Source organism: Moschus berezovskii, chromosome 17 (assembly GCF_049115385.1).
Source record: "Moschus berezovskii isolate FMDL1 chromosome 17, NW_MosBer_1.0, whole genome shotgun sequence".
Lineage (NCBI taxonomy): Eukaryota > Metazoa > Chordata > Mammalia > Artiodactyla > Moschidae > Moschus > Moschus berezovskii.
In genome coordinates this window covers 12,446,030-12,466,545 of record NC_142476.1, presented here as the reverse complement: position 1 = coordinate 12,466,545, position 20,516 = coordinate 12,446,030, and the positions used below count along the sequence as shown (strand labels likewise).

General features: G+C 64.7%; 2 protein-coding genes across 3 annotated transcripts in view; both read right to left on the bottom strand.

Annotated features, from left to right (window-relative positions):
- The window catches only part of CACNA1S (calcium voltage-gated channel subunit alpha1 S), a 60,168-nt gene extending 42,456 nt beyond the window's left edge, over positions 1-17,712 (bottom strand). For both annotated transcript variants that reach the window (XM_055418936.2, XM_088845206.1), the window contains exons 1-5: positions 17,432-17,712; positions 15,965-16,070; positions 2,697-2,836; positions 454-596; positions 174-326 (exon numbers count right to left, since the gene is read on the bottom strand). In XM_055418936.2, the coding sequence (XP_055274911.2) occupies positions 174-326; positions 454-596; positions 2,697-2,836; positions 15,965-16,070; positions 17,432-17,583 (694 nt within the window). In that variant the 5' untranslated portion in view covers positions 17,584-17,712. The remainder of the gene's footprint in view (positions 1-173; positions 327-453; positions 597-2,696; positions 2,837-15,964; positions 16,071-17,431) is intronic.
- A 1,149-nt stretch (positions 17,713-18,861) lies between these two features.
- On the bottom strand, positions 18,862-19,386 carry ASCL5 (achaete-scute family bHLH transcription factor 5). Its single transcript, XM_055418779.1, has one exon. It carries the CDS (start codon positions 19,384-19,386, stop codon positions 18,862-18,864), a length of 525 nt encoding a protein of 174 aa, XP_055274754.1.
- Positions 19,387-20,516: the final 1,130 nt, after the last annotated feature.

The window sequence follows — 20,516 nt, the reverse complement described above, 5'->3', positions numbered from 1 at the left end:
GCCCCCGCCCGCCACCAGGCCCGCCCCGCCCCGGCCCCAGCTCCGCCCCGCCCCGGCCCCAGCTCCGCCCCCAGCTCCTCCCCGCCACGCCCCACCCTCAGCTCCGCCCCATCTCCTCCCCACCCCGCCACGCCCACAGCCCCGCCCCGCCCCGCCCCGGCCCCACAGCGCACCCGTGCCGATGAAGTAGCAGGTCTTGTGCATCTTGCCCTTGAAGAGCTCGAGGCCGATGATGGCGTAGATGACGACCATGAAGAGCACGAGCAGCGCGATGTGGAAGAGCGGCAGCATGGCCTTGAAGATGGAGTTGAGGACCACCTGCAGGCCTGCGGGGCGGGCGGGGCGCACTCAGCTTCCCTCTGGCTCTCCCGGCCCTCCCCGGGACACCAAGCCCGCAGGGGCCCAGGGGCGGCAGGGAGCAGGCCGGGGCAGGGGCAGGGCTGCGCCACCCACTGGGCACCCCGGACACCAGCCGGAGCGGGCGGAGCACGCGGAAGGCCCGCAGCGCCTTGACGTCCAGGCCCGCGCCTTTGCTGCTCATCGGGGCCGTGTTGCTCTGGATGAGGTTGACCTGCTCCAGGATCGCGGTGAAGACCCTGCGGCGACAAAAGGGGGAGACGGGGCCCGCGGTCAGCTAGGCCTCTGCCCGGGGTCGGGGCCCTTGTCCCTGTAGGGAGGTGGGGGTGGGGTGGGGTGGGGTGGGGTGGGGGGGCAAGTATGGGGCCCCAGACCCGGGGCTGCTCTGGTGATGTCTGTCTGTCTGGGGAATTTTAGAAAAGCCCCCGCAGCCGTGTTCAGGCTCAGTGAGATGAACACTGGGTCCATAGGTGATATCCACTCTGGCCCTGAAGGTGCAGGTGGAGGTGCAGGTGTCACAGCATCTGTGTCAGGCCTGGGGACTGAGCTCACCCCGGGGTGGGTGGGCAGTTCCAGCCGCCCCGCAGCGGGGGGACGTGGAGGAGAAAGCCTGGGGCTGGCTCTCCTGCAGGCATTCCTCCTGCTGCCCGTCTGACAAAGCCCCGGACCGTCCTTCCTGCTCTCAGGTCACTCTGACGTCCGTCTCAAGCCCTTCTGGATCCTGTTGACAGCTGCCCCTGGACCGCACCACATGGGAGTGCGGCCTCCAGCCAGGAGTCCGTCCAGGGCAGAGGCTGACTCCCAGAATCCCCTCCTCTCCGTGTTCGCCCAGAGCAGTATTGTACATTTGCTCAGTAAGCGCCATGGTTTTTACTGACTTGAAGGGCAGCTTAGTGGTTAAGACAGCAGCCTCTGGAGTAAGCTGTGTGTTCAGTTCAGTCGCTCAGCCATGTCCGACTCTTCGTGACCCCACGGACGGCAGCATGCCAGACCTCTCTGTCCTTCACTATCCCCTGGAGCCTGCTCAGACTCATGTCCATCGAATCAGTGATGCCGTCCCACCATCTCAACCTCTGATGAACTCCTTTCCTTCTGCCTTTGGTCTTTCCCAGTATCAGGGACTTTTCCAGTGAGTTGTCTGTTGGCATCAGATGACCAAAATGCTGGAGCTTCAGCATCAGTCCTTCCAGTGAATATTCAGGGTTGATCTCCCTTAAGATTGACTGGTTTGATCTCCTTGCTGTCCAAGCAAGACCTTCAGCAGCCTTCTCCACCACCACAGTTCAAAGGCATCGATTCTTTGGCGTTCTGCCTTCTTTATGATCCAGCTCTCACAACCATACATGCCCCCTGGGAAGCCCTGTTACAGTTAGGTGGCGGCTGCTACATCTCATGTCATGGGCTTAGCCATGCTCCCCCCCACCCCACTCCCAGTTCATTTGCTGAAACCCTAACCCCTGGGATCTCAGAATATGACTGTATTTGAAGACAGGACTCTAAAGAAGCGACTCAGTGAAAAGGAGGCTGTCAGGGTGGGCTCTAATTGTCTGACTGGAGTCCTCAGTACAAGAGGAAACGTGGGCACGGGCCGCAGGGGTGTGTGTGGATGGAGGAAGGACCGCGTGGGGATACAGCAAGAAGGTGGTCGCTGGCGAGCCAAGAAAGGAGGCCTCGGGAGAGACCTGGCCACACCTTGGCCTTGGACTTCCAGCCTCCAGAACAATCAGAAAATACATTTTTGTGGTATCAGCCCCTGGTCTGTTGCATCTTGTCTTGGCAGCCCAAGCTGACTTGTGTGCTTCCTGCGTGCTCAGTCACATCAGTCGTGTCTGAGTCTTTGTGACCCCATGGACTGTGCTCCAGGAGTGCACGAGGCTCCTCTGTCCATGAGATTCTCCAGACAAGAATACCGGAGCGGCTTGTCGTGTTCCCCTCCTCCAGGGGATCTTCCCGACCCAGGGACCGAATTACTGCGTCTCATGTCTCCTGCATTCGCAGGTGGGTTCTTTACCACCAGCGCCACCTGGGAAGCCCAAGCAGACTCCTGCAGGTTACCAAGTGTCCATTCTCGTGAACTCAAGTGACACGTGCTCCACACCAGTCCGTGGAGAGATGGTCACGAAGGCTGAGAAATTTATGAACATCCAGAAACTGCTGGGCCCTGGAAGCATGCACACGTTTCCAGCCGTGTGTGCAGAGAGCAAGCAGGCTGGCTGTGCCTGGCTGGGGAGGGTGCGACTTGCTGGCGCCCCCACTGCCCCCACCCTGCTCACTGCTGCACCCGCCTCGGGGCCCTGGGGTCTCCGCCAGGCTCAGCCCCGCACCCCAGCCTCACTCACCCCAGGAAGACGATGATGAAGTCCAGCACGTTCCAGCCGCTGCGCAGGTAGGCGTCCTGGTGGAACAGGAAGCCGTAGGCGATGATCTTCATGGCGGCCTCGACGGAGAAGACGACGAGGAAGAAGTACTCCAGCTTTTCCTGCGGGGCGAGGGGGTCACACCGGGGCTCAGCCGCCTCGGGACCCCGCCCTGCCGCCCTCCCGCACGGCCCCGCCCTCCCGCACGGCCCCGCCCTCCCGCACGGCCCCTCCCTCCCGCACGGCCCCTCCCTCCCGCACGGCCCCGCCCTCCCGCACGGCCCCGCCCTCCCGCACGGCCCCTCCCTCCCGCACGGCCCCGCCCTCCCGCACGGCCCCGCCCTCCCGCACGGCCCCGCCCCCCCGCACGGCCCCTCCCTCCCGCACGGCCCCTCCCTCCCGCACGGCCCCGCCCTCCCGCACGGCCCCGCCCTCCCGCACGGCCCCTCCCCAGGGGGCCACACCAGGCCCTGGGGCCGCCTCGGACAAGCTCTGCTCCTCCTCCCACTCCCACTCCGTCTTCTGAGCGTATCCCCAGCTGAAAAAGCCACACATGTTTCTATCTGGTTCCTTTCCTGTCTTCAGTTCAGTTCAGTTCAGTTCAGTCGCTCAGTCATGTCCGACTCTCCGCGACCCCATATAAACTACTGGGGCGGTGGGGGGGGGTGTTGATTTTTTGCTCTTTTATTTTTTTGGCCACGCTACCTTGTGGAAACTTGGTTCAAGGACCAGGGACCAAAATGACGGCCCCTGAAGTGGAAGGGCAGAGTCAATCACTGGACCACCAGGGAAGTTCCTCTTTTTCAAAAAAATGACTCTACATCTCCAGGCTAGAAAGGGACGAACGAATGAACAGTCTGAACAGCCCCCAGATGAAGGCCCCAGGTGGCTCCCGTGTGGGCGTCTTCTCCCTCATCCCGAGGACTCACGGGAGGAGGATGGGGGAGCACTCACTGGGGTTCAGGAGGGGCTTTCCGGGCTGGTCAGAGTCTTCCCTTTCATCCACTTTCTGTGACCCCCCTCGGCCCATCCAAAGCCGACAGGCACCACTTGGCGGGCACAAGCACCATCACTCTGGTGGGGGGGGCGTTGCAGGGTCACTGCCGTGGAGGGGGCCCCACAGTTCAGGGGCTAAGGCTCCTGGCTCAGCCCCCACTGCCCAGCCCCCAACTGAAAGGGGGGCTCCTCCAGGCCTCTGCTGTCCCCGCCCCATGCCCACCCTGGCCCAGTCACCCCTCCCTCTCCCCGGGTCCAGGAGGCAGCTATTTCCAAAGTAGCAGCTCACCCTGTCAGGGCTCCAGGCTGACACCACCATCTTCTGAGCTAGGCTTCAGAGCTCTGTACCTGCCCCTGCCCCACGCCCCTCACAGGCTCGACCCCTGGATGGCCCTGCACGACCGACCACAGGAGCACAGAGAGCGTCCTCCAGAGCCGACCCCCAAGGAGGCCTGAGCCCCACCACCCACACCTGTATCCCCATGGGTCACCTGCCCCCGCCAGGCCAGCACCCAGCAGAGCCATTGCTACGTTAGGGCCACCTGGCTAGCGACCCAGAAGGGAATTCACTTTTACTTCCAAGAGGGTAGGCGTGGGACGCAAGGTCCCCAACAGCTCATTCACACAGATCAGGTCGCAGAGACCTCCCCATTTAGTATTTAAAGAATTTTCCTAAAAGCATGATTTCCCCTTCTATCCAGAGGGGGGAACCTGAGGCTATGGGCTAAGCCTGCTTTCCTTAACGGGCCCCTTATTTCTTCCACCAACTTGTAAGCCCAAAGCTTTCTCCTTCTTCCAGAAAATGGCAGGTAGGACTGGAAAGCAAGGCTGCACCATCCTACTGAAGGGCTTGTGTAGGGCCTGTGCTTGAGCTAAGTGAGGCAGCTGGGAACTGGGGCCATCGCCCTGGGGGGTCACTGTCCAGGGCCCTCCCTGCGAGGGTGGGGGCGGCACAGCAGAGCTGAGGCAGTCGGGGGTCCCGTCCCCTGCAGGGCAGGCCACTGGGTGTCCGGCAGCCCGAGGGTGCAGAAGGAGCAGTGAGTGAAGTCAAGTCAGCATTTAAACGCTCTAGCAGCTGCCATCCCGGGGGCAGAAGTGGGCTTAGCAGAGGGAAAACAGGGCCCAGAATAGCTGCAGAGCTCACAGGCCAGGCGGCCGGCCACGCACAGGGGCGGGTGGTGGGGAGGCACCTGCACCTGCCCCTGCCCATCCTGCTTCCGCTTGGCCACCAGGGAGCTTATCGAGGCCCCGGGTCACTCAGGGTCCGCGGCCGTTAGCTCCCGGCCCAACCCTGAAGCGCGTGGAGCTACCGAACTCTGTGTGGGCACCCTGTGGGCATGTGTATCCTGCCGGAGGCAGGGGGCCAGGCCCTTCCTTCACCACAGGATTGGGGTCACGTGGAGTCACTCACCCCAGCCCCCCAGCCCTGGCTCTCTCCCCGCTGCTCACTAAGTGCCACCTGGAGGCCATCTGAAGTCCCCAGTGGCCAGTCTTCCCGGAGCTCCCTGGCTGCCTGCTCCCCCCGCACCCCCTTCCCTTCGGCCGCGCCTGTGTCCCCCTGCACTGCTCCACTGGAGCCGTGGTCCATGGTTGTGTCCAGGGGCTGCCAGGGCTGGGCCCCGTGTGTCCCGCCTCTGACCTGAACGCCCCTCCCCGGATCCCGCTCCTCCATACGGTCCCGGCCCAGCCGATGGCACCAACTTGTTGAGTGGAACTCCCACCTGGCTCTCCCTGGACGCCTCCTACTTCTCTGCCCTGGGCCCCAGCACCCACCACGTCCAAACCTTTCTGCACCCTAATGTTTTCTGATCCGCCTGCCCCCAAACTCACACAACCTGTGCCCCCGTGCCTCCTAGGCCCGCACGACCCCCGGACACCCCCCACATGACATCCAGGCCCCCGGATCTCCCACCGCCCCCGCCCCTCTGCTTGCCCCTCAGCCCAGCAGACCTCGCACCCGCCAACAGCCCTCTGAGCTCCCGGGGCGAGTTCCTCCCGTGTGTCCCGCTGTCTCCGCAAACACGGGGCCGCTCTTCACCACCCCTCCCTCAGCTGCAGCCCCCGAGACCACACGTGGGGTACCAAAGCTTGGGCCTGCCCGTGGTGTCCCTGCCGCTGAACAGAAGAGGCGGCGGTCCCCATCAGCAATGGGATTGGGGAGCGGGCAAAGGTCACCTTAGGTGGAGTCCCTGAGTCTCTGCTGGTGGGGGGTGAGGGGAGGTTTCGTGGCAGGACTCCACCCCCACTCCCACGCCAGGCACAGCTCCCCCGAAACTCCACTGAAGGCTCCGGGGCTCAGGGCTTCTGCCCTTGCTGTTGCCCTGCCGGGACCATCCTTCCAAGAGAGCCCCATGACGGCACCCTTCTCTCTCTGGGACCCCCAACTCCAGCGTCATCGCTGGGGCCCAGGACCCCTCCTTCCCTTCCCCTGCTGTTTTCATCCCCAGCTTGGGCTGTTTGTCAGCAGCCGTCCCCGCTTGCCACGCCCCTTCTCGTCCTTCCTGACCGTCCGCCCACCTGACTGTACAGCCTGGAGCCACTGCCTCGTCCCCTGCGTCTGGCACCCAGCGGCCACATGGGTATCTGTGGGCGTCGGTGTCCCCAGGCCTCGGTCCTTGCCTGCGGTGGGCACCATGCAGGCTCCAGAAGTGGCCTCTGAAAGCTGTCAGAGCAACACGCATGACCCCCAGGCACACGGGCAGGTCACAGGCCAAGGCGGACTCGTTGAAGCCACGCGGTGAGCCCCGAGGCCAGCCTGCACAGCTCGGCGCCGTCGAGGTCCGCGGGGGAGAAGCGCCCATCAGACCACAGAGGATGGGACACGCCAGCCACAGACGGCTCTGGCCTCACAGGCCGTCCGCAAAGCTCCACGCTGGAGCACGTGGGACCACCTGGCACACAGTAGGGCCTCAAGGAACATTTGCTGAATGAATACAACAGAAAATCCCATCTCTGACGCCGCATGCCTCAGAGGCCTCGCCATCTCCGTTTCTGAGAGGGGACGCTGGACCCCAGGCTCTGACACCCACGCAGGGAGACAGTGCCCACCCCAGAGCCCCGGCACTGCCCTGGCGAGCACCACTAGCCTGTCTGACCAGAAGCCGAGACCATCAGCTCCCTGAAACACGTGCTGAGTCGCTCCAGTCACGTCCGACGCTGTGTGACCCCATGGACTGCAGCCCGCGAGGCTCCTCTGTCCACGGGATTCTCTAGGCAGGAGCACTGGAGCAGGTGGCCGAGCCCTCCTCCAGGGCATCTTTCTGACCCAAGGGTCTAACCAGGCTTTCCAGTATCACAGACAGAGAAAATCCCATCTCTGAGGTATCACTGAGCCCCCAGTGAAACCCCTGCAAGGACGGGCCTTAACTAGCAAACATCCCTCCACAGACGGGCCGCTCACTGAGGCTCCAGGGCCGGCCAGTGTTGGCTGGAGGTGGGCCTGCTCTGTGACCCTGACTCACCTGCTCCTGGGGGTGTCGGAGCCAGACCCCTGGAAGCCCTGTGCTGAGAACAGCGGGGCTCAGACAGCACCCCATACTGCTGCTGCCTCTGTCTCCAAGGGTCAGCCATCCTGGCCCAACTCTCCGTGCCCTGAGGCCCCAGCCTCCGTGGCGAGATAGGGGCAGGGCGGGGCTCCGTCCGGGGGTCTGCGGGCCTCAATCCCCCTGTCTGGCCACACTGGGGCCTTTAGCACAGCAAGCCCGGACCCCGGGTCCCTGACGCCAGCAGCCCCTTGGAGGGCTCTGGACTCTGCAGGGTCCACAGAAAGGCCCTGCAGGCTGGTCCGGGGCAGGGTGATGGAGCCGGGCAGCTCCAGTCACAGTTCCAAAGGCAGCAGGGCCTCCCCAACCCCCAGGCCTGAGGCTCCTGCCTTAGGGCCCAGGCACTGTTACCTATTCGGACACAAATCTTGCTGGGTGAGCGTGGAGCATTCCACTTTTCCACTCACAGCCGTTCACTGTTAGGACCATCTGCGTCAGTGGGCCGGAGCGGGTTTGGCTGAGAGAGGGAGCCTGTGTGCAGAGGGTGCCGGTGGGGTCTCACGGCTGTGCTCGGAGCAGGCCCCCAGCTGCTGCCGCTCCAAGATGCTGCCCACACTGGGTCCTCCCCGATCTGCTCCCCAAGCAGATGCTGGGCCCGCTGCCCTGGGAGGTGTAGGGGGCAGTTCGGGAGGTTTGTCTCCTAAAGTCCCCTGCCCCGGTGTGTGGGAGGGCTTGAAGTGGGGGGCCGTCTCCCCAGCAAAACAGAGTCTCAGCCCAGGGTTTGGAGGTTCAAGGGCCTGCTTCCTCACAGCACCCTGAGCGGTGGCAGGGCCTGAGGGCACCGGGGGACCCCCGAGATGGCAGGGGGCAGCCCTGCCAAGGACTACTGCTTCCTGAACTGCCCACAGGGACAGCAGAGAGCAGCCTAGGGAACCACATGTCTAGAACGCTGTGGTCTCGAGGGTGGACAGGGCCACGGCCGCCGCTCCCGGGTGCCACCTGAGACCGGGGCCAGGCCGCAGAGTGAGAGAGCGGAGACCAAGCACGGTCCAGTTCTGTCCATCCCAGAGGGGTGGGCGTAGGGCCCAGGCAAAGCCGGTACCCAGGGGGTAACTCTTGGGCACCCCTGCTCTGCTGCTTTTCCTGCGCGGAGGTGAGGGAGGTGGGTCGAAGGGGTGAGGCCCTGGCCCACCTGCCCTGGCTCAGCCCCAGGGGTCCTGGGGAGCTGGCCTGCGGCGCCACTGCCTGGGAGTGCAGGCCCTGGGGTGTGTCTGCAGGACCCCTCAGCCTCCAGGCTGGGAGGAGGGCCCGCTGGCGGGAGGGCAGTGGCTGCATTCATCCTGACGCACCCTCCCCGCATGGACGGGACCTGAGACCCCTCCTCCGGCCTCTGCTTCCCTTCCCAGGAGGAGAGCCAGCTCCTGCGGGGCCCGCGCCAGAGTGAGGGGTCAGAAGTGTGTCCCGAGGAGGGTGGCAGGGCTGAGGGCTGCAGGGGGAGCCCGGTCACCTGAGGGGGCAAGAAATCGAGGCACCCACGTTGTGGGCAGGAGACGGGGCCTGGGCCGGCGTGCTGGCAGCTGCGCTGCTTCACTGAGCTGGTGTGCCAGGCCCTGCTGTAGTCACACACACATGCACACACATGCACACACACAGACACATGTGCGTTCAGACGCGTGCACACACATGTACACACATGCACACACGTGCACACACACATGCATGCACACACGCACGCACGTCATCCTCACAGGAGCCTGGAAGGGCGGCACTCCTACCCCCACCGAACGGACAAGGAAACCAAAGCACAGAGGGTTTAGGTAATTTCTCCAGGATCACACAGCAGCCGACTGGCAGGGCCGTGATGAGAACCCAGGCCCCATGACCTCAACCACCACATCATGCTGGGAGGGGAGAAAATTCACACGGGGACCCCCAGGGGGCTCGTCAGATCCTGTCCTCTGTCCTCCAAGCCTGGGTTCCTCAGGGCTTGGCAGTGGGCTGGGAACACAGGGAGGGGACAGACGGGACGGACCAGCCACCCCCGTGTGGCCGGACAGACAGGCTCCCCCAACAGTTCTGGAGGACAGGGACCGACCCCCTGGCTGGGGCTCACAGGCTGCAGGGAGCTGCGCCTGAGCCAGACCGGGGCAGGGACGGCAGGCACTGCGGCTGCCTGAGACCTGGGCCCCACCGGGCCCCCTGGGGCCGACCAGCTTGGGCCAGGCGTGTAGGGCAGCTCCGACTCTGTCCATCCACCCTCTCGGTGCCCACACAGCACCTGGGCTGAGGGGTCACGGAGGAGCGTGGGGAACTCTGAGCCCCCCAGCGGGAGAGGGCAGGCATTTCACCAGACCCCCGAGCAGTGGCCTGGGCTTGGACCCTGTGCCCGGCCGGCCCGGGGTCTCTGATGGGCAAGGCCAGCGTGGGCCACTTCCTGGGGAGGTGGGGCAGGCCCAGTGGCAGCAGGCGCATTCCGGACCCTATAAAAAGACGGCAACCCGAGCCCAGGAATGTCAGGGGCCCGATGGCCAGCAGGCGCAGGGCAGGGGCGGGGAGGGCCAGCCCCTTAGCCCCCTGGCCACCCCAGGCCAGCCTGACCGGCATCAGCAAACCCTCCAGACCTCGGAAATTGGCACTGGGCCCCTGCTGGAACCTCCACTAGCAGGCCTGGCCAAGGGGTCTGCTGGGGCCTCCTCCCCGCCTCTCCTGCGGGTGGACGGCTCTTGGTCGGCAGGAGGGGGCAGTCCTGTGCACTGGGGGCAGCAGAGCAGACCCCCGGCCTCTGCCCTGTAGACGTGAGTGGCACGCTCAGGACACACGCCCGGGACACATGCCTGGGACTCACGCTCGGACCACATGCCTGGAATACATGCTAGGGACACACACTCAGGTCACACACTCGGGACACACGCCCGAGGTACACGCCCAGAACACACGCTCAGGACACACGTTCAGGACACACAGGACACACACCCAAGACACATGCTCAGGACACAAGCCCAGGACGCACGCTTACACATGCTCAGGACGCACACTCAGGACACAGGCCCAGGAAACACACTCAGGATATAGGCCCAGGACACACGCTGCCGACAGTTTCTAGATTGTCACCGAGAGCCCCTCCCCTTCCCACCCTGGAAAACACTGACCTGGGGCTGTCCCTCTGACTCTCAGGATTCTGCCCAGTAGGAACACAGATTCCTGCCTGATAGACACCGTCCCTGATGGACGCACCCTGTAGGACGCCGGCCCGCTGTGTGTCTCACCCGGCAACCCTAGCCTGTAATTTTTTTCTCCAGGGTCATAGATTTCTGTTTCTCGAATTCTCTTTGAACCAGCTGTACTCTCCTCCTGGGTCTCTATGCGTTGAATCAACCTACGACATGTGTTCCTTCTCTATTTTAATCAGGGTCATGTCTTTACTTTCTGCTGTGGGCACAGATAAGCAGCTAAAGCAATGTTTCTAGCCTGTCCCAGAACTGGTCACTCTGGTCACTGCCACCGCTGTTTTTCCACGTGGGTCCCCTCGGCCTGGCCTGGCTGGCTGGAGACGCTCCCAAAGGTTTCCTTTCATTAGTTCAGTCAGGAGACCCCTGGGGCAGGGCCCCTTCAGGCTTCAGGGAGCAGGTGGGCCTTAGAGTGTCAGAGCTGACCTCCCGGGGTCCTGGGCCCTAGTTGGGCTTCCATCTGCCTGCCCCTCCACCGGCCCCAGGATGGCTCAGGGCCTCTTCCGTCCTCCTGCTCTCCTGACACATGCTGGCCCTGTGTGACCGTGTCCGCACCCTGCACTAGGCTGGGGGAGCCCTGGCACAGTCAGGTCGGCCAGGCCTGCAGGTATAAAGCAGCCTGCCCTCGGGGGTCGTGGAGGCGGGGCTGGATCTCTGAGCATCCTCCCTGGCCTGCGAGGCAGAAACTCCACAGTCTAGAGAGAGGGCTCCTAGGGAGGTGCCGGGAGCTGCTCTCCTGGACGCCCCCTCCTCCTGCCCTGCCTGGGACCACTCCCCAGGGAAGCAGAGACCTCCTGCATCCCCTTCTGATGCGGAGGGAGCCACACGCAGTGCCCAACCAAGGGTCCAGGTTTGCCTGCAGAGCCCACTGGACGGGCACTCCCTTTACTCATTGATAAAACTGTGCTGCCCTGTGGGGCCACGGCGGGCGTTCAGGGGGACAAGGCCCTGGGCGCGTCAGTGCAGTGCCTGGCACAGGGCAGGTGCCCAATGCATGACACCCAAGACGAAGATGGTGATGACGGAGTTCGGCTGGAGGAGGGGGTGGAGGCCAGCAAAGCTGTCCAGATAAGTCAGATGTCGGAAGGAGAAGAAAAGGGTTAAAGAGGTCGGACACGGATGGTGGGTTGGGTGAAGAGGAAGAGTTTGTCTGAGATAATCCTTTGCTCATCGCTACGAGTTGCATCCTTTGAGTCCAGAACAGCCCAGGGCCTCTGTGACCGGGGCTCTTTGGCTGGGAAGCGCGCACAGGGGTACTGAGACCCAGCACAATAAAGGCTCCTGTGTTGATAGATGAGGTAGCTAGCACAGCCCACAAGGTCTTGACTCATGCACAACCTTCTCAGAAGTTCACGGTGCTAACCCCTTTCACAGCTGAGGGCGCAGAGAAGCGAAGCAACTCGCCCGAGACCACACAGCTGCAGCCCCAGGGCCCCCTGTCTGAGCCACCATCTGCGTCTCCAGCCTGGCTGAGGCAGGGCCCACGTCCCCACTGCCAGCTGGGACGCCATCACAGCGGCTGGGACGTGGGCACTGATCCCACCTTCACAGGCCTCTGAGCACAGCATCTCCCCAGGCCTCCTGGCCGCCTCTGGGCCTCTGCTTCCCCTGCTGCTCTGACCCCGGGCTTCCCCCTGACGCAGCATCACGGGGGCCCCCAGCTCAGCCTGTCAGCCTGGGTGAGAGCTGGTGGGTGGGGCCGGAGTGGCACCCGGAGGGGCCCCGGCCTCCCAGGGGCGCTCGTTTCCGACAGGTGTCAGGGCTCCGCTCCCGAGGGAGGGGCCAGCAGCCCGGGGCCGTGTGAGGCCCACCCCTGCCCGCCCGCAGTCACCCCCAGTGGGAGAGCCCCTGTGGCCGAGGGCTCCAACTCACACGTCCAAGGGCCGGAGGGCTCGGGCCCCACCTGCAGGGCCGGGGGTGGCCCTGGCTGTCCCCTCCCCCAGGAACGCCTGCGACACCACTGCCTGCTCGTCACCCTCCCTGAAACCCCCGCCTCCCCCCCAACACTCCATCCCACGCCCATCAGGCGCCAGGTCCACGGAGCCCACCTCCTAACCCAACCCCCCGGCTCCAAGGCCTCTGGTCACCGGACACAGCGTTGCCGTCCCCGCCCCCAGCCCACTCTCTGAGGCGCCTGAGAACCACTCTGACCCCAGCTCACGTCTCCACCTCATGCCCCAGGCCCTGTGTCCGCGTGGCCCTCGCCTGGGGCCCCTTCTCCTCAGGCCTGGGGTCCTTGCAGCCCCGGCGCCCCTCTGGACCGCTCCAGGACGGGTGTGCCCGGGGACGGGGCATGTGCAGGCCTGGCCCAGGACCAGTGCCATTGAAGGTGTTGGGACGCCTTCCTGCCACCGCGCTCCCCCAGCAGCCTCTCCTGGTGGGGGGCTTCGGCCTGTTTAATGTTGGCGGGTACAGACTCACCCAGGTACTCCCCACCCTGTGACCCAGCTGCACCCCGGCCTGAGGTGGGTGTGGAACTGGGCGTCCCCCTGCACACAAGCCCACTGCTTCTGCCTGAGGGGGACAGGCCTCCCCCAGGGGTACACTGAGCGCCGGAGGGGTGGGGGCGGGACCGGACCCTGCAGGGCACCTCTGACCGGGCCGTGGTACAGGCAGCCCCAGCTGGGGACAGCTGTCCGGACACGCCACACGGCACATGGGCACAAACCTTACCCTCCCAGGACCTCGGGCAGGTCCTGCCAGGGTACCCAGGGCCCCAGCGGGCGGGGCCTGAGCTGAGAGTCTGTCCTTCAAGGCAGGGAAGGCAGGGAGGTAGCGGACGGTGGGACCATGAGCGAGCCACTGCCCCCAGTTCCCGGTCCGTGCACCTGCCCCTGCTGGGCCCCGTTTACAAAACATGAAGACGAGATGATGAAATGATTCACTGCAACCACGACGGCAGAGCGTCGTCCCCGAGCACAGGGCCCGCCCGAGCAGGTCACACTCCGGGACGCCGGCTCTGCCCTCCCGGCCCAGGTCAGGCCTGCCACCCCCTGGGGCCTCCCTGGGGTGGCCCAGCTGGCTCACCCAGCTTTTCCTTCAGGACAGCATGCTCGTGCCCCCCGACCCCGCACATCTCCTGTCTTTTTAACTGCTTGTTTGATGGACTGGACTGATCTCTGTGAAGATGGGAACTCTGGCTCACAAGGCTGTCCCCCGTACGTGCCGGGGACGTAACAGACACTCGACAAATGTTTCTTAAACGAAGAAGAGAGTGAATGGCGGTCCGGGGGCCTCCCTTCTCCCAGCCGTGGCTCTGCTGGATGGCTGGGGGTGGGGGTTGGGAGTTCCCTGGCCTTCCTCAGATTCTTGTAAGGCAGTCAGTCAATCGTGGGAAGAAGAGAAAAAGACCTCTGAACACGTAACAGACAAGTGGGGGTGGGAGGCCTCAGAGGGGAGCCAGCCGTGGGACCATCAGCGTCCCTGCTCTCTCGGGCCATCACAGTGGGGGTCCCTTATGGACGAGCAACAGCCCGTCCAGCTCCGACCCTCGCCAAGGCGGTGGCTCTCTGGGAAGTCTTCCCGCATGGTCCTGCCTGGGGGCACATTGTCTCGTCTCTATAGGCTGTCAACCTACAGCACCGTCTGGACTCTTTGAGGGGGCTGCTTTGTTTCAAGATGGAAGGCGATGTGCCCGCTAAGATCTCTGACGCTCTCCAGAGGATGGAGAGCCTTTCCAAAGCCGTCAACCTCTTAGGGAGTTGAAACGGAACCGACGACCCTAGACACAAACCCCTGAAGGGTGGGGTAGACGCAGGGCATAGAGAAGGGACCCGTCCTGGGGACCCAGGGCTCCGAGGAGCGCCTCCCCACAGCCACCTTGCCCACGTTGGATCCCACTCTCTGCATTTTTCCAGTTATAGCCAAGCACACACTTAGACTCCCAGCTTCTCCCCAACCCAAGATACATGGATCCCATGGAAAGCAGCGCCACGCAGAGGCAGAGACAACGCTGTCCTTCCAGGCCCTGGATGCATGCGGCCGGCTTCCTCCTGCCCTCCCCGCAGAGTTAGTGCCCGAAAAGCCTGCTGAAATGGGGGGGGCCAATGCCCTGTCCCCCGGGAGCCTGGGTGGTAGATGCCTGGGGCCACAGTCTCCAGGGGCTTCCCGGGGCGTCCGGGTTGTCGCCACGTTGGCGGCACAGCAATCCAGTCAAGTCTGAAAGTCAGAGCCCGAGTCTGAGACTATCTGGGAAGACAGACATGTGGGGGGACCCTGGGCAGGGTACCCAGACACCCTGAGTCTAACGACTTCACGGGGGAGGAAAAGAGACAATAATGCAAAACATTTAGTGCAGAACTGGGCGTCTAATAAGCACTTGGGCAATGTCGGGCATTTGACCATGATCTGGTTTTCAGGTAAGTCCATCTTTTATCCTCTCCAAGCCTCAGTTTTCTCATCACAAACAGACTGAGGTGGGCAGGAGCCGGACAACCTGACCCTGGAAAACCCCCTCCAGCTGCGGCATTTCCTGGCCTGTGGACGTGTTGTGGGTGCTGGGCCGAAGGGAGGGTGGTGCTAACGCAAACTCTCCCAGAAAAGCAAGCTCCACAGAAGCAAGTTTCTTCCGAGTCACATCCAGGGAAGGGAAATCAGCATTCAGCCCATCACTGGCCTCACTAAGCCTCAGTTTCTGCATCTGTCAAATGGGACTGGTTTAGGGGCTGGGGTGCGGAGGACACAGTCCACTCTCACACGGTGCTTAGCGGTGAGTCCCAAGGCCACAGGTGCAAGGACCCAGAGCCACAGAAGTGGAGCCAGAGCCAAGGTCACCTCCAAAGCTGACCGAGGCCCTTTGTAACCCATGCCAAAGTCCCCTGATCATCACTAACAAGCTTCCTGACTCCAAGTTAGGCCAAAACGCTGACCCGCATGCCCACCCTCTAATGCCCTAACCAATCATGCGTGCTTGCGAGCTAAGTTGACTCAGTCGTGTCTGACTCTTTGAGGCCCTGTGGACTGTAGCCCCCCAGGCTCCCCTGTCCATGGGGTTCTCCAGGCAAGATACTGGAGCGGGTTGCCCTGCCCTCCCCCAGGGGACCTTCCCGACCCAGGGATGAACCCATGTCCTGTACGCCTTCTGCTTTGGCAGGTGGGGTTTTCACCCCTAGTGCCACCTGGGAAGTCCACCCTAACCAACCACCTAACAGCAACCTTCCAGCAGGAATTTTCTTTGTCTTGAGGCCATGAAAATTGGCTTCTAAACCAGGAAAGCGCTGCCTCTCTCAGGTCTGTTAGGAGGTCTCATCTTTGTTCTTAGCAAACTCATTCCCTTCTGAAATGCTCCCGAGTCTGGACATTCCTTCCCAGCCCGCGCTCGGCCTGCCTCGGCACTTAGCACGGAGCTGGCACGGCAGGTCCTTGCTCAGTACTGGCTGCTGATATGACGGAATGCAGCCCAGCCAGGTTTCCTGCGGAGCTCAGAGCCGCTCAGCCCGCCCTGCAGGTCTCGGGGACAGGGGTCTCTACCCTCCCGGGGGGTGGGGAGTGAAGCCCCAGCACCCCCGCCGGCAGCAGGCCAGCAGCGGAGGACCCGCCCTCTTACCAGGCCGAGGTTCAGCCTGCTGTTGTCGTCCTCCGGCATGGGCAGGTACACGGCCAGGGCCACGCAGTTGGCGAAGATGGTGAATAAGATGATGCTCTCGAAGGGCCTGGGGTGGAGTTAAGGAGGCGGTGACGCGCGGGGCTTGCGGGCAGAGCGGGGAGTGCGCTGGGGGTCTCTGTGGACGACAAGGCCGGGCGACGGGCCCACATCGCACTTCTGCTCCTGGGGGGTGCGGGCAGGGACCCTCCTCCAACAGGGGGTTGACTGAGACGTTCACGGACCGTGAGGCACTGGCTCCCGTCTGGGGCTACTCAGCTCTAACGCTCAGGGAGTCTTGAATCCCATCTCAGTCAATACACTCCCACCCCTTGCCCAGCCCCCCACCCCTCTGTCCCCTCGAAGGCGCTACAGTCAGACAGTCCTCGGGGCCTCGGAGGAGCAGCCAGGGAGGCTGGGCTGCTGTGAGCCGGGCGAGGCCCCCGGGGTGGGACTGGGAGTGGCTGTGCACCCTGAAACCTGGCCTCTGCAGTCTGAGCAGGGGAGACAACCCCACGGCATCTGCACCCCCAGGTCTCAGTGTCCTCTGCACAGGGTGAGCCAGCCGTTTTCCAGAGGACACCCCCAGGCTCCCTGGACTTGCTGGTGAGCAGTAGGGACCCTGGGGGAGGCCGCCATGGGAGGTGGGGGTGGCGGGGGTTGAGGGGTGATGACGAGGAGTGGAGCTGTGCGTGAGCGGACAGCGGGGGGTGTGTCCTGTGTCCACGGCTCACAGGAGGGCCCTGTGCCCTTCCCAGCCCCCTTCCTCTGGTTTGAAGAGAGGAGGGCTCAGGGCAGAGGCCTAGAGAGGCACCGGGAGGCAGGCAAGAGAGGCCCCCTTCCCCCAGATGGAGCGGGCAGGGGCCCAGGGTGAGCGCGGCGTGTGGGGGCAGGCCCGGTCCCACCAGGCGTCCCGGCTCCGCGTTCCCTAACCCCTGAGCTCCCTCACTCTCTTTCTTCTAGGCAACAGCTGGTGGGAGCCCAGTCTTCCAAAACCCCTCAGAACTATTCCGAATATTCCCAGCCCGTGCGCTCAGCACCCCCATGACAACGGCCTTCCCTCTGCCCACATATCTGTACCCCGGCCCCAGCAAGCCGGGTGTTTTCACCATTCTTCCTCCCAGAGCTGATGCCAGCGTGGAGGGGGTCACGTCCCTGTGCCCAGGGTGTGTGGCCCAGCTGGGCCTGATGTCCGCACAGAGCTCGGTGCCCACCCCACCGGCCTCCCAGCCGGCCTGCCGGCCCCCGCCACCCCGTCCCATGTCAGGGCCTCCACACCTTCCAGCACCTTCCTGAGGCGGCATTCGGGCCCTGCGCCTGCGTCAGGGCTGGCTTCCCAGAGGCCCCCCGGCTGCACCCCCGGGCCCCGGGGCCGGCCCCCGAGCCTGTATTTGCTGAGCCCCCCCCCTCCACGCGGGCCCTGAAGGATACTTCCACTCGACGACGCTGATGCAGGCTTTCCGCACGGGGTTCTGGAGGGTCAAGCAGAACAAGGCCCGGGGCGGCCTGGGCAGGGCCTCTGGGACGGGCTTCTTGGCTTGCTTCCTCCGCAGGCCCTCGTCGTGGGCCGGGGATGGCTCCATGGTTCCCGCGGCCTTGGCCTGTCTTGCTCCCCCACCGCTGCCCTCTCCTCCCTGCGTCCCAGCGCCCCTGCCTCCCGGACTGGGCTGCCAAGCTGGGGCGCCTGCCCTGCTGAGCCAAGCGGGCGGGGCGGGATCACTCTCCCTGCTCCGGGGGTAAAATTAGCCTCCTCTGGCTCCCCGCTGGCCAGCCCTGGGCTCCACAGCCAGGCAGCTGTCACCCCTCCCCAGCCCAGCCGGCGGCATCCTGGTATGTCCCCAAGGAGGCAGGGGGAGGGTCATACATGGGCCCAGGCTGGAGCGGCGGACAGAGAGCTCAGGAAGTGATCTGGAGCCCCCAGCCTCACTGAGCCCACTGAGGGGCCACCGACACCAGCTCCTGGGGGTCAAGATGAGTCCCCCTCCCCACCCCAAGACACCGTCCGGAAAAGGTGCTGGGTGGCCTGGCTCAGTAGGAGTCCACAACCCTCCCTGCCATCTCGACCTGCAGCTGTCTGGCCAAGACCCTCCACTCTCACCCCTGCGTCCCCGGGTGGTGGGCTCCTGGGTGTGCACACCTTTGCTCCCCACCCCACCCCACCGCCCCTAACTGTGCGAGGGGCAGGTGTCTGCTCCTGGGACTCTGCCCCCTCCGTGTACTGCCCCTGGAAGGTACTGAGCTCTGCGGAAACGTCAGCTGAATGCATAAGCGAACAGAACGCCCCACACACGCCGGAGGCAAGTGCTCTGAGAGGAAGGACACTGGGTCGCCAGGGAAAAGCGGGCGGACAATGACCCGGAACCGCGGAACGCAGCCTCTTTATTTGGCCCCTTGGTGCAAACACAGTGCCGTCCACCCACGTGGCCCGCATGCCCACACAGTACAGTATGACGGGAAAGGCTGCCTGGCCTGCAGCTCACCCTCCGGGTGTCCCTGGGAGGCGGGCTGGCAAGCTCCCAAAGAGACGCTGGTGTCTGAGGCCATCTCCTGGAGAGTCCAGGCGAGGCCCGCCCATCAAAGCAGGCTCGCCTTCTGGGCTGCGCCTGTGGCCCCGGGGTACAGATCAGGGCCGCCATGGCCCGGTACACACTGGAACCTGGGCTTAAACCTGTTCCCGCGCGGGGTCGAGGCCAAGCCGGAGCCCGAACCCGGGGTGGCCTCTCTCCTGCCCTTGTCCGCCAGCTGTAAGGGCCGGGGCCGGGGTGGCGCTGGCGCGGGGAGGATGCGGCGGACCCCGGAGCGTCGGACGGCGGGGACCCCGGGGACCCGGAGCCCCCCGAGCCCGGGCGGCCCCCGCCTGCTCAGTGGGGGCACTCCTCCGACTCGAAGAAGGGCGAGGAGGAGCCGCAGGAGGGCTCGGCCGAGTCGGGAGCCAGCGAGGGCGCCGCCCGGGGCTCGCGGGGCGCGGCGCCGTCGGGGGCGGCGCCCAGCAGCTCCTGCAGGTGCTTGATGTAGCGGATGGCGGCGCGCAGGGTCTCCACCTTGCTGAGCCGCTTCTCGGCCAGCGCGCCGGGCAGGTGGCCGCGGAGGCGCGCGTAGCCCTCGTTGACGCAGCGGACGCGCTGGCGCTCGCGCTCGTTGCGCTTCTGGATGAAGGCGGGCTCGAAGGGGTAGTCGCAGGCGCCCAGGGCGCCGGGGAAGGGCGCGCCCGGGAAGGCGGCCGCGTAGGCGTCGCAGTAGGGCGGCCCGGCGGCGCCCGGGTAGAGCAGGAGGGGCACGGCGCCCAGGGGCTCGGCGCCGGCCGGGGGCGCCGGCCGCGGAGGGGGCCCGATGCCCAGCGGCAGGCACCCGGGGGCCGCCAGCGCCCGGCAGAAGTCGTCGTTCATGGTGCCGCGCGGAGCCGGACCGAGCGAGCCCCGAGTCGCCCCGGCTCGGGGTCTGCGCGCCCTGCGCGCGGGGCGAGTCACATCGCCGGCCGCGGCTCGGGGCGCACGGACTGGTCAGCGCTTCTTTCCGCTCTGGGGGAAGGCTCGGAGGTCCCCCTAAGGCGCGCCATCGAGGCGGACTGGGCGGCCGCGCAGAGGCGGGATCCCGGGCCGGGCGCGGACCTTCCCAGGGACGCAACCCTGTGGCTCCGGCCGCCCCGCGCTGGGCTCTTGGTCCTCGCCGCCCTCGGGGACCTTGGCCTGCTGCCTGGAGTGCGCCGCGCCGCAGAGGCTCCCGGGGAACCGCCTCTAAAGAGGAGAGTGGACATGTCAGTTAGAAAAGGACTTTCTTTGGGGGCTCCTTTGTGTCCCCCACCCCCACCCCCGCGACCCTCCAAGCCGATTGTAAGCATCAGGAGCGGAGGCGGTGGGCTGCTGAAGACACTCGCGGAGCAGGGTTTGGATCCCCGTTCACCCCTTCTTGCTGGGGTGACCTCTCTGAGCCACGGTCTCCAGTAGGGAGAGATTTAAAACATCCTTCCCAGGAGAATAGCACTGTCTGAGAACCAAGCAGGAAAAGAAACACACCGGAAGACACCGCCTCCAGGGCCTGCCCGGCGATGTCCTCTCAGTTGAGAATGAGGGGCACGTCTGGTCATTCCCACCTGCGGGGCCTCACACCTGGAGGCCCCCAGCCTGGAGGAGGGTTGGGGAGCTGGGGGAGGGGGGGAGGGGGCGTGTGCCGGCTCGACCCCCTGGGTTTGTCCCGCCTGCCTCCCTGTGCGCAGAGCCTGGCTGCCCAGTCTACACAGAAAAGTGCTTGTTGAATGACAGGCTGGATGAGGCAGGAAGCTGGGCTGGTCGCGGGACTGTTACACACAGCCTTTCCCAGACTCCAGGGCGCTGCTGCTTTAGAAATGATTGGCCTGGGCTGCGTTTAGGGGCTACCACCCCTTCCGCAGCCCCCTCACCCGCGGTTATCAGATCCCACTCTGTCGTCACTGACCTGCCCTCTCCCTGTGTGTCTGCCGTGTCCCGTCGGTACCCTCTGCCCCGTGACATGCTCTGCTATCGTGCCCTCCCCTCCGGAG

Coding starts and splice junctions, on each gene's coding strand:
- ASCL5 (XM_055418779.1), bottom strand. CDS start 19,386: ATGAACGACGACTTCTGCCGGGCGCTGGCGGCCCCCGGGTGCCTGCCG.